The sequence below is a fragment of the Phalaenopsis equestris genome, unplaced genomic scaffold, assembly GCF_001263595.1.
Source record: "Phalaenopsis equestris unplaced genomic scaffold, ASM126359v1 Scaffold000535, whole genome shotgun sequence".
In the NCBI taxonomy this organism is placed as follows: domain Eukaryota; kingdom Viridiplantae; phylum Streptophyta; class Magnoliopsida; order Asparagales; family Orchidaceae; genus Phalaenopsis; species Phalaenopsis equestris.
In genome coordinates, this window is record NW_018164975.1 from 523,879 (window position 1) to 537,669 (window position 13,791).

The 13,791-nt window shown below is 34.2% G+C and overlaps 1 protein-coding gene across 10 annotated transcripts in view; it reads left to right on the plus strand.

Moving 5' to 3' along the window:
* Positions 1-10,567, plus strand: part of LOC110028878 (putative ALA-interacting subunit 2) — an 11,129-nt gene extending 562 nt beyond the window's left edge. The window contains exons 1-8 of one of the 10 annotated variants that reach the window (XM_020730905.1): positions 646-866; positions 5,394-5,455; positions 5,548-5,622; positions 5,726-5,842; positions 7,201-7,271; positions 7,406-7,703; positions 8,056-8,345; positions 10,245-10,567. In XM_020730905.1, coding sequence (XP_020586564.1) covers positions 788-866; positions 5,394-5,455; positions 5,548-5,622; positions 5,726-5,842; positions 7,201-7,271; positions 7,406-7,703; positions 8,056-8,345; positions 10,245-10,305 — 1,053 coding nt within the window. In that variant the 5' untranslated portion in view covers positions 646-787 and the 3' untranslated portion in view covers positions 10,306-10,567. Of the gene's footprint in view, positions 1-645; positions 867-5,393; positions 5,456-5,547; positions 5,623-5,725; positions 5,843-7,200; positions 7,272-7,405; positions 7,704-8,055; positions 8,346-8,563; positions 8,635-8,768; positions 9,067-9,415; positions 9,709-10,244 lie in introns of those variants that run through there. The other 9 variants (XM_020730904.1, XM_020730906.1, XM_020730907.1 and 6 more) reach the window with 9 other exon arrangements.
* Positions 10,568-13,791: the final 3,224 nt, after the last annotated feature.

Here is a 13,791-nt window from a genome sequence, read left to right on the forward strand (position 1 = left end):
GAGGGATAACACATTTATGATTGAATCAAGGTTCGCCCTTTATTGCATGATACACTTAAGAATTGAATTGGTAGTATCCTTGTTTTGCATTCAAGCTTGACATCCAAGAAATTTGCCTGCTCAATCCCTTGGTGATGTTGGTGACAACAGACAAACCCTTTCTCCTAGAATTCTTATAGCTAACAATGGTTGTTGTGGTTGAGAAGTAAAGACACATATCTAAAATATTTTTCTTTTTTTGTTCTCGTGTCTCTTTCATTAGTGTTGATAACAAGTAAGTGCCACTTCTGAAAGCTTATGCCTTGCATGTCTTCCTCGTTGTCAACAATTCTTTCAACTATAATCATATTACTAATTTGCACTTGTTATTTGCATAATATGTTCGACACGAGGGTCAAACAAATTACGAACCTTTAAATATAACCTTACTGATAGAATAAAATAACTTGGATGTTTCAATCATCATTGAGATCATGGCTTCTACATCTCACCTATTTTCATCTTAATTTTAGGATAAGTTGATCTTAAAAGCACTTTAGATGATACTTATTTAAATACAAAATATAAGAGAGATTTATCAAAATAGATGCATGATAAATAAAAAGAATTAAACTAGTCAAATATTATTTTATTGGGATAATTTGAACCTAAATGCATACCTGAAGTCGGCCGAGCGATCCGCACCGTGCCGATTCTAGCTCGTTAATTCAGTACGTTGGAAAAACTTGAGATGAGCGATTTGGGTCTTTGATGGATCTGTTAGGTTTTCTTCGGATCTAATCATTTGATGGAAATGGATGGAGCAAGCTCGTCAGGATCCAGCGGCGCAGCTCAACCCAGCTTATTCCTCTCCAAGCGGTCAAGAGGTGCTCTTTTCCTTTTCCCTTCGTCTGAAATCTATTTAAAGATCCGTGAATACTTCTCTTATTCTTTTTCGATTATTTTTTGTTTTGTTGAAATCCCTACTTTCTTTGAAGTTTCTTTTTGTTGTCCAGGGATTAGTATCTGTTATGGCCTTTTTTTTAAGAAAAAAAAAATTCTTCAGGATTATGTGGTGCAGGTAAGTAAGTCACATCTTGCTATGAAATGCTTGTTTTTGACTCAAGAGTAGACAGTTTTCAGCAAGGATAAATGAAATTTGAGGATTCATGAACATAACCTACATAGTTGAGATGAGGCTATGGTTGATGATGATGAATAATGAGGGTGGTCTTATATATGAATGAAAGGAAATTGAGCCTCAAATGAATAATTTGTTTTGGCAACCATTGAACGAATTTATATTGAAATTTTGATTAAATAATTAATTTGAAGAGGCTACTGTTATAAGTAGTTGAAGTCACGTTTGTAGCTCTTGACTTTTCTGATGATATTCTTCTTTGAATAATTTCACGGCTTGTGTTGATGGCCAACATGCTTGATCTAAAATGTGGCACAATGAGAATAACCCCGAAAGTGGAAAACTCTATTCAGTTTAAGATCCTTAATATATTTGTGGACGTGGTCATGAGCAAGTTTATTTCCTCTCATTGTACGCCTGTAAAGTGTGGCGTTTTGTTCTCTATTTTGTGGCAAAAATCACTTTCACATCTCTGTTTCTAAAATTTTATAAAACTGAAAGATTTCCTTAGGTATTTTTTGAGTTGTTGAAACAGGACTATGAGTTGAGATATTCTAAACCTATGGCTAATAGAAAGACTACTAAACTATTAATCAGTGGCTTCAGTTTGGTTGGAGGAAATTCGTATGATTGAAACCCAGGGATTGAATTTCATTTAGGATTATTGGGTTGGCTGGCTTTTACCTTAAGGAGCTTATGTTTTGCTGTTGAAGTATGATCAGAATTTCTTGCTATCTTTCTCTGAAAAGCCTAGGATTTCTTTTCTCCCTATACATGATGAATTTGATGAAGGAAAATTTATACAGAAATTAAGTTGATGTGCCATACTTTTAAATTATGGAAGAGGGTAATTGAACATAGGGAGAGGGTAATTGAACATAGTTTATGACGTGAAGCTTGGATTTATGCCGGGTAGGTCGACTATTTAAGTGTTGATAGTTTTGATCGAGAAATGTAGAGAGAGTAAGGAGGTTCTACATTTGATTTTTATTGATTTGGAAAAAACTTACAATAAGGTTCCAAAAGAAGTTCTTTGGAGAGTTCTGGAGAAGAAATGTGTTGATATGACTTATACTTAAGTCATTAAAGATACATATACTAGAGCTGTTACTTGTGTTCGAACAGAAGGAGGATTGATCAAGTATTTTTCTATTTAAATTGTATTACATCAGGGATCGACTTTGAGCCCATATCTTTTTGCTTTAGTTATGGATGCTCTTACTGTACATTTACAAGAGGATGTACCTTCGTTTATGCTTTTCGTTGGTGATATCATTCTTTTGGATAAAACTAAAGAAAGAGTTTAGGAAAAACTTAAATTATGAAGGTCAAAATTGGAGTCTAAAGGTTTTTGTTTGAGTATATCTAAAACTAAATATATGGAATGTAATTTTAGTGGTAGTAGCTCTAGTGACAACGTTGTAACTATGGGTGATCAAATCATTAAAAGTCGTGAATATTTTTGATATATCGGGTTTATTGTTCAAAGTGATGGTGATATTGATGGGGATGTTATTAGTAGAATTCAAGCTGGTTGGTTGAAGTGGAGAAATTCATCGGGCCTTTTGTGTGATAGAAATACCGCTTAGACTTGAAGAAAAAATTTATAAGATGGTAATGAGACCTGTCATGCTCTATGACACAGAATGTACAGAATGTTGGCTTTTAAAATCTTTTAAAATAGAAGCATAAAACAAAATTAAGTGTTGCTGAGATGAGAATGCTTCGGTGGATGAGTGGCTTGATATTTAGATATAAAATACAAAATTAATATATCCGTGATAGGGTTGGTGTAGCTCTAGTGGTTGACAAGATTAAAGAGAGTTGTTTTAATGGTTTGGTCACATTAAACATCGACTATCTGATGATCCAGTTGGGAGACTAATTGTTTTAGATTCAATTATGCTGAGAAAGACAAAGGTAGACCTAAAAAGACTTGAGAATTTTATAAAAAAACTTGGGCATATTGTATAAAAAATGATCTTACTCTATTAGAATTAAATGACAATATGACACTCAAGAGGACACAATGGAGAAAAATGATTCATGTTGCCGACCCCACTTAGTGGGATAAAAGCTTGTTGTTTTTGTTGTTGTCGTCTTAAGATTTTAATATGGATAACATAAGTTCATTGCATTTATAATTAACCTATGATCAATCCGTTGTGTTATTTTATCCATGACAAGTATGTTCCTGACTCCTAAATTTTGAAAAGACCGCCTAATCCATTAATTGATGACTAGACAATAATTAGATCATTTAAGAATAAAACAAGTGCACAATATATAGGAAAGTATCATACTCTAGTGCTTTTCTTAAAAAAGATAAATTCAACTCAATATATAAAAGGCTACATTCGCAGGTGTGGCACAATAAATTCTTGAGTATATTTTTAATAAAAATTAAAGAGAGATGAAGAATGTTCAGAAATAAGCTTTTGCATGATGCATACGGTAGTCATCTTTTTCCTCATATCCCAACCTCCAAAATCTGTTGTAATGGCTGCCTAGAAAAGTGCCTCCAAGAACCCTAGAAGATAGCTCCAGGTTTTCCTTTGGATTTCACCAAAAGTATCTCATTTGTTCCAATAAAATCCTTACATATGGCTGCATCAAATCTTCTAATTTTGGCATGTATTTATGATGACTATGTTATTTTTGTGGATGGTGCCTTGTGGCACCATGACTCCGATTCATTTGTCTTTGGTGTGCGCTTCTGCTACAATGCAATGCTTAAACACTAAGCTATTGGTTGCATGATCTTGTTATGGCCCCTGAGCATCTTGGATTTGACTTGTTTGCCTTGCAGATTGGAGTTAGCTTTGAGCACTTAGGCGACGAGACAATGAGCCCTTTGTCTTGGGCTTTTTGTTGGGTGCTTAGGCTCTTGAATTCTCTCCAAATTATGCTGATTGCACTTCTGATTTATTTGGATGGTTGTATGGAGTAAATGAACACAAATTTGTAATACATATTGCTTCAATCTTCTGCTGAACTACACAGTTAAAAATTAAATTATTAATGTAGTAGAACTCATAAAATCACATTCAACAACCCTGGAATTGCTGACCTAAGGCGGGCTACAAATATACACTTTCGTGGTTATTAGGTTCACTCATCATTAGTTCTGATAGTTGCGGCGATTGCTTAGGTGATGTGAGTGAATAAAGTCCCTATAGGAATCCAAACATGTGTGAAACTTAAATAGAGCAGATGGATTTCCTAGATTTCAAACAGCTGCTAGATGCACAAAATAATTGAAAAAAGTTATATTCAGTTTTTGGCAAGGAATGAATGAAAGAGTTAATAAATTTTTATGTAAATAAATATAGCGGCATTTGCATACTTATCTATATAGTGGCATTTGCATACTTACCGCCCAATTCGCAAGTATTTACATATCTAACACCTAAATTTTACTTTTTATATTTATACTACCCAAATCATTCATATCACATCAAAATATCACCATTTTAACTTTTAAAAAGTGAAATGTATCTTTTCATGCATAGTTAAGGTGGCATGTATGCAAAAATTAAAGTTTAGGTGTTAGATGTGAATACATATGAATTGAGTGGTGTGCATATAAATCTTCGGAAATTATGTGCACGTGATATTTACAAGAAGTATACTTTCAAGAATAGAACTAGTAGTAGCAGAACAACGGATCATACATCTAAGCGTATTCTTCAAGCTAGCATTGTCCTTCTGTAAATATTCAATTTTAGAATTTAAAACAATAAAATCATCATTGCAAGAAGAACAAAAAGTATTATTTAAACATGAATCATTCAATATACTAATATTTTTTCTTATAAATTTCTAACCTTACCATATAAAACGACATCACCACAAGTTATAGATGCACTAAATGAAGCAAAAAGTGAATTTTTCAATGAATTAGTTTTTTAATTTTAAGAATGTCAATCTAATCATATAATTTGTGTATAAATGTAGGGGACAGTGAATGCTGAATCTTTATAATTTAATACAAAAGTTGGAGCAATAAGTTGGAGCAATGAATGAAGGCAGTTTATATTTTTAACTCATTTAGTGAATCATTCAATGAATTAGTTATTAAAGCAAATTCATAAGATGAAATTTACTTTCCTTTTACTTTCGATTGTATCTTGTTGCTGGAATCATTTATTTCATTTGTTGAGCATTTTTTTTTCTGGTCATGATTAATTAAATTTAATATGGTTATTTCTTCTTTACTTGCATTTTTTTTATTTGATTACCAAAATTTATGAAGGAAATTTTTTTATTATAGCCTTTTATCGATTTACTCAACAGAATCTGCCAGCCTGTAGACCTGCATTGACACCAACCTTGGTGAGCTCATTATTATAGGTCATACTGATTTTGTGTATCTTTCAGTTCAAGTTCTTTTATAATTTTATCCTCTTTTTGAACTTGTAAAGCAGGTAATAACTGTATTTCTGTTGGTCGGAATTACTTTTCTGCCATTTGGAATTATATGCTTTCGTGCCGCAGAAAGTGTAATTTCTATGTTCATTCATGCTCAATGTTTGATTAATTACCTATGAGCATATGATAATGATTCTTGGTAGCTTCATAATATCATTGTGTGCTTTCTTTCAGGTTGATGAACTTGTGCTGCGATATGACACTGAATGTATACCTGAAAATTATAGAGGCAATAAAGTAGCCTACATTAAGGATGACTCGATCTCTAAAAAGTGTACATTAACAGTAAAGGTTAGTCCACATTTTGCAGCAGCTCTCTTACCTGTGGATACATAATGCCTCCTAATTTTTGTTTTCATTTTTATAACTATTGAGAAACATGATTATTGTGACCTGATTTTGTGTCTCTTGTTTATTTAGTAAAACATGAAAGGAAATTTTCCCCTTAATTTGAGTGGATCCATCCTTCTTTAATATTTAATGAATGAAAATTCATCTTACCTGTTGCACGATGCTCTTGCCAGAGCGGGTTTTTGGTTTGTTTGTAGCCTTACTCTTATATTTCATGATGTTTTTTCAGATAGGTACTTTATATACCACCAATTTGATAGGTTAAGTCCTATTATTTTGGTAAATTTATTTGGAAGGGAAGATAAGGAGATCTTACTTGCTTCCTAGGTTAATACAATATATATCAAAAAATCAAAATTTTCCATCATAGATATATGTGTGATAAGTGATTCTGGAGTTTCTAATGAAGGGGTAGCCATAACTATTGAATAGGATCTACTGCAGGCTTGTTATTTATCATAAATTTTATTCTTACTCTAAAATTTTAATTAGATTATTAGTTAGTTGATGAGTAAAGTGTTAAGATAGTCCCTTGATAGTTTAGATGGGGTCTTTTTAGTCCCAAAGTCTATTAAAGGGACAAATTTATCCTCGAACTCTTAAAATCGTCGCTGAAATGGTTCTCTATGGGGATTATTTCAGCTCTTATTACTAGAGTGGGGATTAAATTAACACATTTATAGACATTTATAATTAAAATGACCTCTTACAAAGAGTCAAGGGACTATTTTGACACTTTTCTTGTTAGTTAATAATTTGCCTTGGTAATTGCTACTTGTTGCTATTTTATATTGTTCACTGATTGTTATTGAATTGAAAGTTATGGCTAATCCTTTCTGTTCTATGATGCTTAGGGGATATATTTATCAATTAGAATTTTTGGTTCTACTTAAAAGCATGTTTTTGATAGATGCCTGTCTACAGTAACTATATTTATTCTTCTAATTTTTTTGGATGTATAATTATTTATTCATTTTTTTCTTATGATCTTATATCAGTTTCCTCTTGGCTCAACAAGTAACAATGAGTGCCATGTCATGTATTAAAATTGGCTTCCCTCTGGAAACATGTTTTACGCAGTATTCAATAGCTTTTATTTTTTGCATTCTTTCTTTTATGAACAATCACAATATTTTGAAATGTCGATCAGACTTCTCAAATAATTGGAATAACATTTCCAATTTTAATTTGTTAATATCTGTAATTGTAATAGATTTAGAGCATCTTCTTAATTGTATGTAAGAATTTTATTCATTTCCTTGTCCTAGTATAATTGATTCTCGAAACTGCTTATGCAGCTACGAAACCAAATGAAAGCACCAATATATGTCTATTATGAACTAGATAACTATTACCAAAATCATCGAAGGTAAGGTACATTTTTTTAATCTAGCTGACTTTTTTTTTTAAGTTTGTAGGAAAACATTTTGTAGATTTTTTATCAGCTATGTGATTACTACCTCAAATTCTGCTGTTTACTACTGGTGGACAAAATTTTACCAGGTATGTAAAGAGTAGAAGTGATAGACAGCTTCTTCATGGATTGCAGTACAAGGACACTAGTTCCTGCAGACCCATAGAGTCGAGCAATGGTCTCCCTGTCTTACCTTGTGGGCTAATTGCATGGAGCTTGTTTAATGATACGTTCACATTTGATGTCAAGGCTGGAAAGTTAAACGTCAACAGGAAGAATATTTCTTGGAAAAGTGACCGAGATCACAAGTTTGGCAATGATGTTTACCCATTTAATTTCCAGAATGATACCTTAATTGGTGGAGGAAAACTTGATCCAAGTATTCCTGTGAGTATTTCAACCTATTAAAGTTTATTCATGTAATTCAACTTTTTAAGTAGGGAATATCCAGAAGGTTTTGTTTGCTTCTATATTTATATCTCAGAATCTTTATTGGGGTAAATTGAGTGACAAAACATATGATGCTTCTAAGTTGGAATGGCTATATGAAAATTCCTTCCTGTTTTCGCATTCTGAACATTGTTATTTAGGCACACATTCCTAGGAGAAAAAGTCTCTCCAACTCTTTAAAATGGAGTGAAGGGAAAATTTTATTCAATTAAACTCTGCTAAAATGTAAATGCTCTCTAAATTTCTAATACTTTTTGTTTTTTCACTATTTGGATTTATTTCGAAGCAGCTGAGCGAACAGGAGGACCTCATTGTTTGGATGCGTGTAGCTGCACTACCCAATTTTCGGAAACTTTATGGTGTGATTGAGAATGATATAGATGCTGATGAAGTTATCACGATTCAACTTTCTAATAACTACAATACTTACAGTTTTGGTGGGAAGAAAAAACTGGTTCTGACGACTTCAAACTGGCTGGGAGGCAAAAATAATTTCCTCGGCTTATCCTACATTGCCACAGGTTTCTGCAGCATTCTAGTTGCCATTCTGTTTGCCTTAATTCATGTGAAATTCCCAAGGTAGATTTTACTTATCCTTGTATCATAACATATTCTATATTCTAGTCCTCCATTTTGCAAATCCAATCGCCATGGTAAAGATGGTCAAACTAGAATTAGACGTTTAATTTGTTAATATCTGTAATTGTAATAGATTTACAGCATTTTCTTAATTGTATGCAAGAATTTTATTCATTTCCTTATGCTAGTATAATTGATTCTCTAAACTGCTTATGCAGCCACGAAACCAAATGAAAGCACCAATATATGTCTATTATGAACTAGATAACTATTACCAAAATCATCGAAGGTAAGGTACATTTTTTTAATCTAGCTGACTTTTTTTTTGAAGTTTGTAGGAAAACATTTTGTAGATTTTTTATCAGCTATGTGATTACTACCTCAAATTCTGCTGTTTACTACTGGTGGACAAAATTTTACCAGGTATGTAAAGAGTAGAAGTGATAGACAGCTTCTTCATGGATTGCAGTACAAGGACACTAGTTCCTGCAGACCCATAGAGTCGAGCAATGGTCTCCCTGTCTTACCTTGTGGGCTAATTGCATGGAGCTTGTTTAATGATACGTTCACATTTGATGTCAAGGCTGGAAAGTTAAACGTCAACAGGAAGAATATTTCTTGGAAAAGTGACCGAGATCACAAGTTTGGCAATGATGTTTACCCATTTAATTTCCAGAATGATACCTTAATTGGTGGAGGAAAACTTGATCCAAGTATTCCTGTGAGTATTTCAACCTATTAAAGTTTATTCATGTAATTCAACTTTTTAAGTAGGGAATATCCAGAAGGGTTTGTTTGCTTCTATATTTATATCTCAGAATCTTTATTGGGGTAAATTGAGTGACAAAGCATATGATGCTTCTAAGTTGGAATGGCTATATGAAAATTCCTTCCTGTTTTCGCATTCTGAACATTGTTATTTAGGCACACATTCCTAGGAGAAAAAGTCTCTCCAACTCTTTAAAATGGAGTGAAGGGAAAATTTTATTCAATTAAACTCTGCTAAAATGTAAATGCTCTCTAAATTTCTAATACTTTTTGTTTTTTCACTATTTGGATTTATTTCGAAGCAGCTGAGCGAACAGGAGGACCTCATTGTTTGGATGCGTGTAGCTGCACTACCCAATTTTCGGAAACTTTATGGTGTGATTGAGAATGATATAGATGCTGATGAAGTTATCACGATTCAACTTTCTAATAACTACAATACTTACAGTTTTGGTGGGAAGAAAAAACTGGTTCTGACGACTTCAAACTGGCTGGGAGGCAAAAATAATTTCCTCGGCTTATCCTACATTGCCACAGGTTTCTGCAGCATTCTAGTCGCCATTCTGTTTGCGTTAATTCATGTGAAATTCCCAAGGTACATTTTACTTATCCTTGTATCATAACATATTTGATATTCAAGTCCTCCATTTTGCAAATCCAATCGCCATAGTAAAGATGGTCAAAGTAGAATTAGAATCATGAGATAGCCCTCCCTTTTCTTCCAATGATTAGGCACTTGTGCATGCTAATAAAGATATCTTTTCATTGTGTTTGAATTTGCCATTCTCATTACTGCAGATTGGTTCTCTAATCATGCAAGTGTCTTCTGCTACTATATTCATCCTTTCCTTGACTTTCTCATTTGATATAGCTTTGGATTGGTCATGTTACTTTTATCTGAAGTTCACACTATCATGATACTTCCATGAATTGTTGATTGCTTCTATCATCTCTGGTTTTTTTTTTTCCTTTTTTGTTCGCTTATGTCATCTCTCTTCCTGATTTAATTAGAATTAGGTTTAGTTTTAATGTTTTTGTAAATTGAATAACTGCTGTTAATCTATCTTTTCATCTTAGCTATCTGGCTATTATATAACACTGAACTCCAATTTGTCTTCCACCTCCATGCAGGCCTCATCGCGATGCATCATACTTACACTGGAACAGGAAAAGCAGCGCCACGTCCAGGTAAACAGACCCTGAAAAGTGCATGGCGTTATACTCTCTCTCATGATTGGCTTCAGTGCAACATGTTTCTTTTCATATTTTCTTTTAAATGGCGGATGGAAGAGAATGATTCAGTTTCATGGCTTTCATTGAACCAAGCCCTTTTCAGGATCACAAAAACCACCTTATTTTTCTGTAAGTATATTTTGTTGGATCATGTGACTTTTCATGATAAATAAGAGGTTTTAAATTGTTGATTTGTTGGTCTCCATTCTTGTTTGTTATTTTGAGTTTTCTTAGAAATTTAGGCCAATCCAACTATATAAACTTGAAAATTGAGTGGGAACCATTCGCTACTCTCATTGTTCGTTTTATCAAATTCTAAATTTTTTTTCCTGCTAGGCATGAGTTTTTTATGAAGCGTTGTAATAGATAAAGTTTGTAGATAAAATTTTTTGAACTTAATAATATCAAGAATGTGGTCATTCACATTTAACTATTTTTTGTAAGGATATTATAAATATATTCAGTGTTTATGCTTTTTAAAGTATTCTGATAGGAAAGTTTGGGCAGCTAATATGTTAAGAAAATTTGCCTCGACTGCCACAACTTATATATCTTCAGCAAGTGATTGCATTAAGTTGACGACTACACCTTGCTCAAAGAGTCACTTACTTGGCCTTCAATGTAGACAGAGAATGTGGGCCTGAGAGCCTACTTGAAGTTGATTTGAAACTATTTTCATTATATAACATTTAATCTTTACAGGGAAAAAAGAAAAAAAAAACCAAAAATGAAGGAAAAATAACTATTAGTCAGGTGTAGCTTTCTTCATGAGAACTAACCAGCTTCTAAGTTGGCTTCCAAGTCTCTGTATAGAAAGGTTCTATGTATGATAATTAGAAAGAAGTAGACCATTTTGGACCAACTCGTTTATGCTAAATTGGATGCCTTGTTCCAATTGTCATTATTGGTTCAATACGTTATTGAATGTTGAGGACAAGGAATTAAATAACTACTCTTCAGAAGTCTTGAAGTTAGCAAATTCTCGACAAGTAACATTGGGTTTCTTGCCCATGTTCCGCACGACTCCGCATCCACTTGGTTTTTTTCGGTTTGTGAGAAAGGCATCACCAAGGTAGATTCCTTTTAAAAAATAAGCTTATTTAACTCTTGTTTTTTGTTTTGTGTTGATTCTGTCTCGTCTTTTACCTTCTTAAAGTTAGATTTCATATTATTAATACTTTGTCGATGAAATAAATTCTGTCTCCATTGTTTCTTTATTATCCTAAATAATGATAAACCAGAACACTTCAAAAGCACTGAGCAAGAGGATAACTTATGTGATAGTTATATGTACACATTATGAAGAGTCAAGTAGATCCCGATGTCCAATAAGACTTTCATGCTTGCTAGATCATCAAAGGCTGATTTTGGATGATGGTTAATGTGGTCTTAATACGGAAGCACTTAATGAAACAATTCGTGTTTTTTCCAGTTTTTAATCTTATTCTCTAGCTTGAATATCTTTAAATGTTTTGAATGGAAGGAGAAGCTTCTGTCCTTGAACCCCCTCAGTGATAGGAAATTTCACAAAACAATTTCCAATCTTACTTTGGTTTAGGATCAATTACAAACTAGACCATGCCACGGAATAAGAAGATTGCACAAGATTCGAGAAAATCACAACAAAAGTTATAAATAAAAGCACAATCAAAGTAATTAGAAAAATACATGAGAATTTTACGTTGAAAAATTTGAGAAGGGAAAAAAATCATGGAACCACACCGCTAGAAATTGTACTTTAAAATTCACATTGTTATACAAAAAACTCACTCAAGTTCCTTCTCTACACATAAGAAAACTTACAGGACACGCTCAAAAAACTTTCTTTTCCGATTCGACATATGAATCATGCTGAATCATCGAAATCCACCCCTTCGACTCTTCTAGCCTTCACCGGGATGCTTGTCAAAGAACTTTAGAGGGAAATCTCACTTCATACACTTACGCCGTTGAAATTAGCTTAACTGCTTCGGTTACATAGGCGTCTGGACTTGGTGCTTAAGCGTCGTGCTTACTAGATCGGCGTCTTATGTTGGGCTCATAGGTGCCAATAGGTTGGCGCATAAGCTCTAGTCTCTTGAGAATAAAGCAACGCATAAGTGTAAGTGGGCGCATATGCACCCATAGGCTGGCACATATGCACCCATAGGCTGGCGCATATGCATCAGCTTCTCTACTGTTTGCACTCAAGTGAGTGCTTATGCGTCACAGCCCGACGCCCGACACATATGCGCCCACAACCCGATGCATATGCATCGGGTGCTTTGCCCCTATAAGTTGCTCTCCAAATCTGCCTCCAAACATAACAATCTACCACTTGGAGACTTATTGCACCCAACACCAGTCCTTTGTTGGAGAGATGCTTCCCTTAAAGGGGCAAGGAGAGATGTTTTCCTTGAAGGGTATCATTCTCGACTGATCGAGGTAACACTATCAAGCATCAAAACATAGTCGGACATCAAAGTACTCCGACAAAACATGGATCAAATGTAAAACAGATGCGGCATGTTGTTTGACATGATAGATAGAACCAAAAAGTTGATCAAAAATATCAATGAGGTTAGATAACCAGGATGATCTTATCTCAAGGGTCCTTTAACAAGCACTGGTGAAGATAATTTGTTGGGGATTCCCCCGTCACTTAGCAAGATAGTTCTTTGCTGGGGGGGCACCAGATATCTTGATGAAGGACAACTAATACGGAATGTCATTCGACGAGGCGAACATAACCAACCAATTCAATCACAAAAATATCATAACATCTAGGCAGACTCAGAGGTCCAACCATAGGGTACTTCAAGCAAGCGCTAGCGAAGTAACTCTCGCTAACAAATTCCTTAGAACTAGCAAATTAGCTCTCGCTGGGGAAAACTCAATAGATATTTCCTACGAGAATTGGCTAAGACAATTCTCTTCTGGCAAAATTCTGGGGCAATTATTAGACATCAAAAGTGGCTTTGACTAAGAACATAGATTGGATAGGCAATCAATGAAATCTAAAACTAATACGACATGTTACCTTAACCAAACAATCAAAATTGACCAAGTCAAGCATATCATAGAGGTTGGATGATGTTGGATGACCTAAGCATGCCAACCACATATATGATACTTTTGCCAAGATCCTTGGTAGGATAAACCCACAGGGAATTATCACAGTATCCCAAAATGGTTGGTAAAAATAGAATGCACCAATCCTAAGAATGTTTAGCCCTCATGTTAAACCAGAAACATCCTTCAAGGGGGAATATACCACACTCATCTAAGATGAGTAGGGTACTCTAACTCGGACTTGCGCGAAGCGCTTAATAGATGTGTCGAGGAAAGAAGTATAGCTTTTCTGCACTATAGAGGTATCAATCGAACTTGATCTTGGTCAATCGAAACACATAAGAAAGGTTAGGCTCCGTTTGGGGCCGCGTATTTCGCGCAACGCGGCACCAAA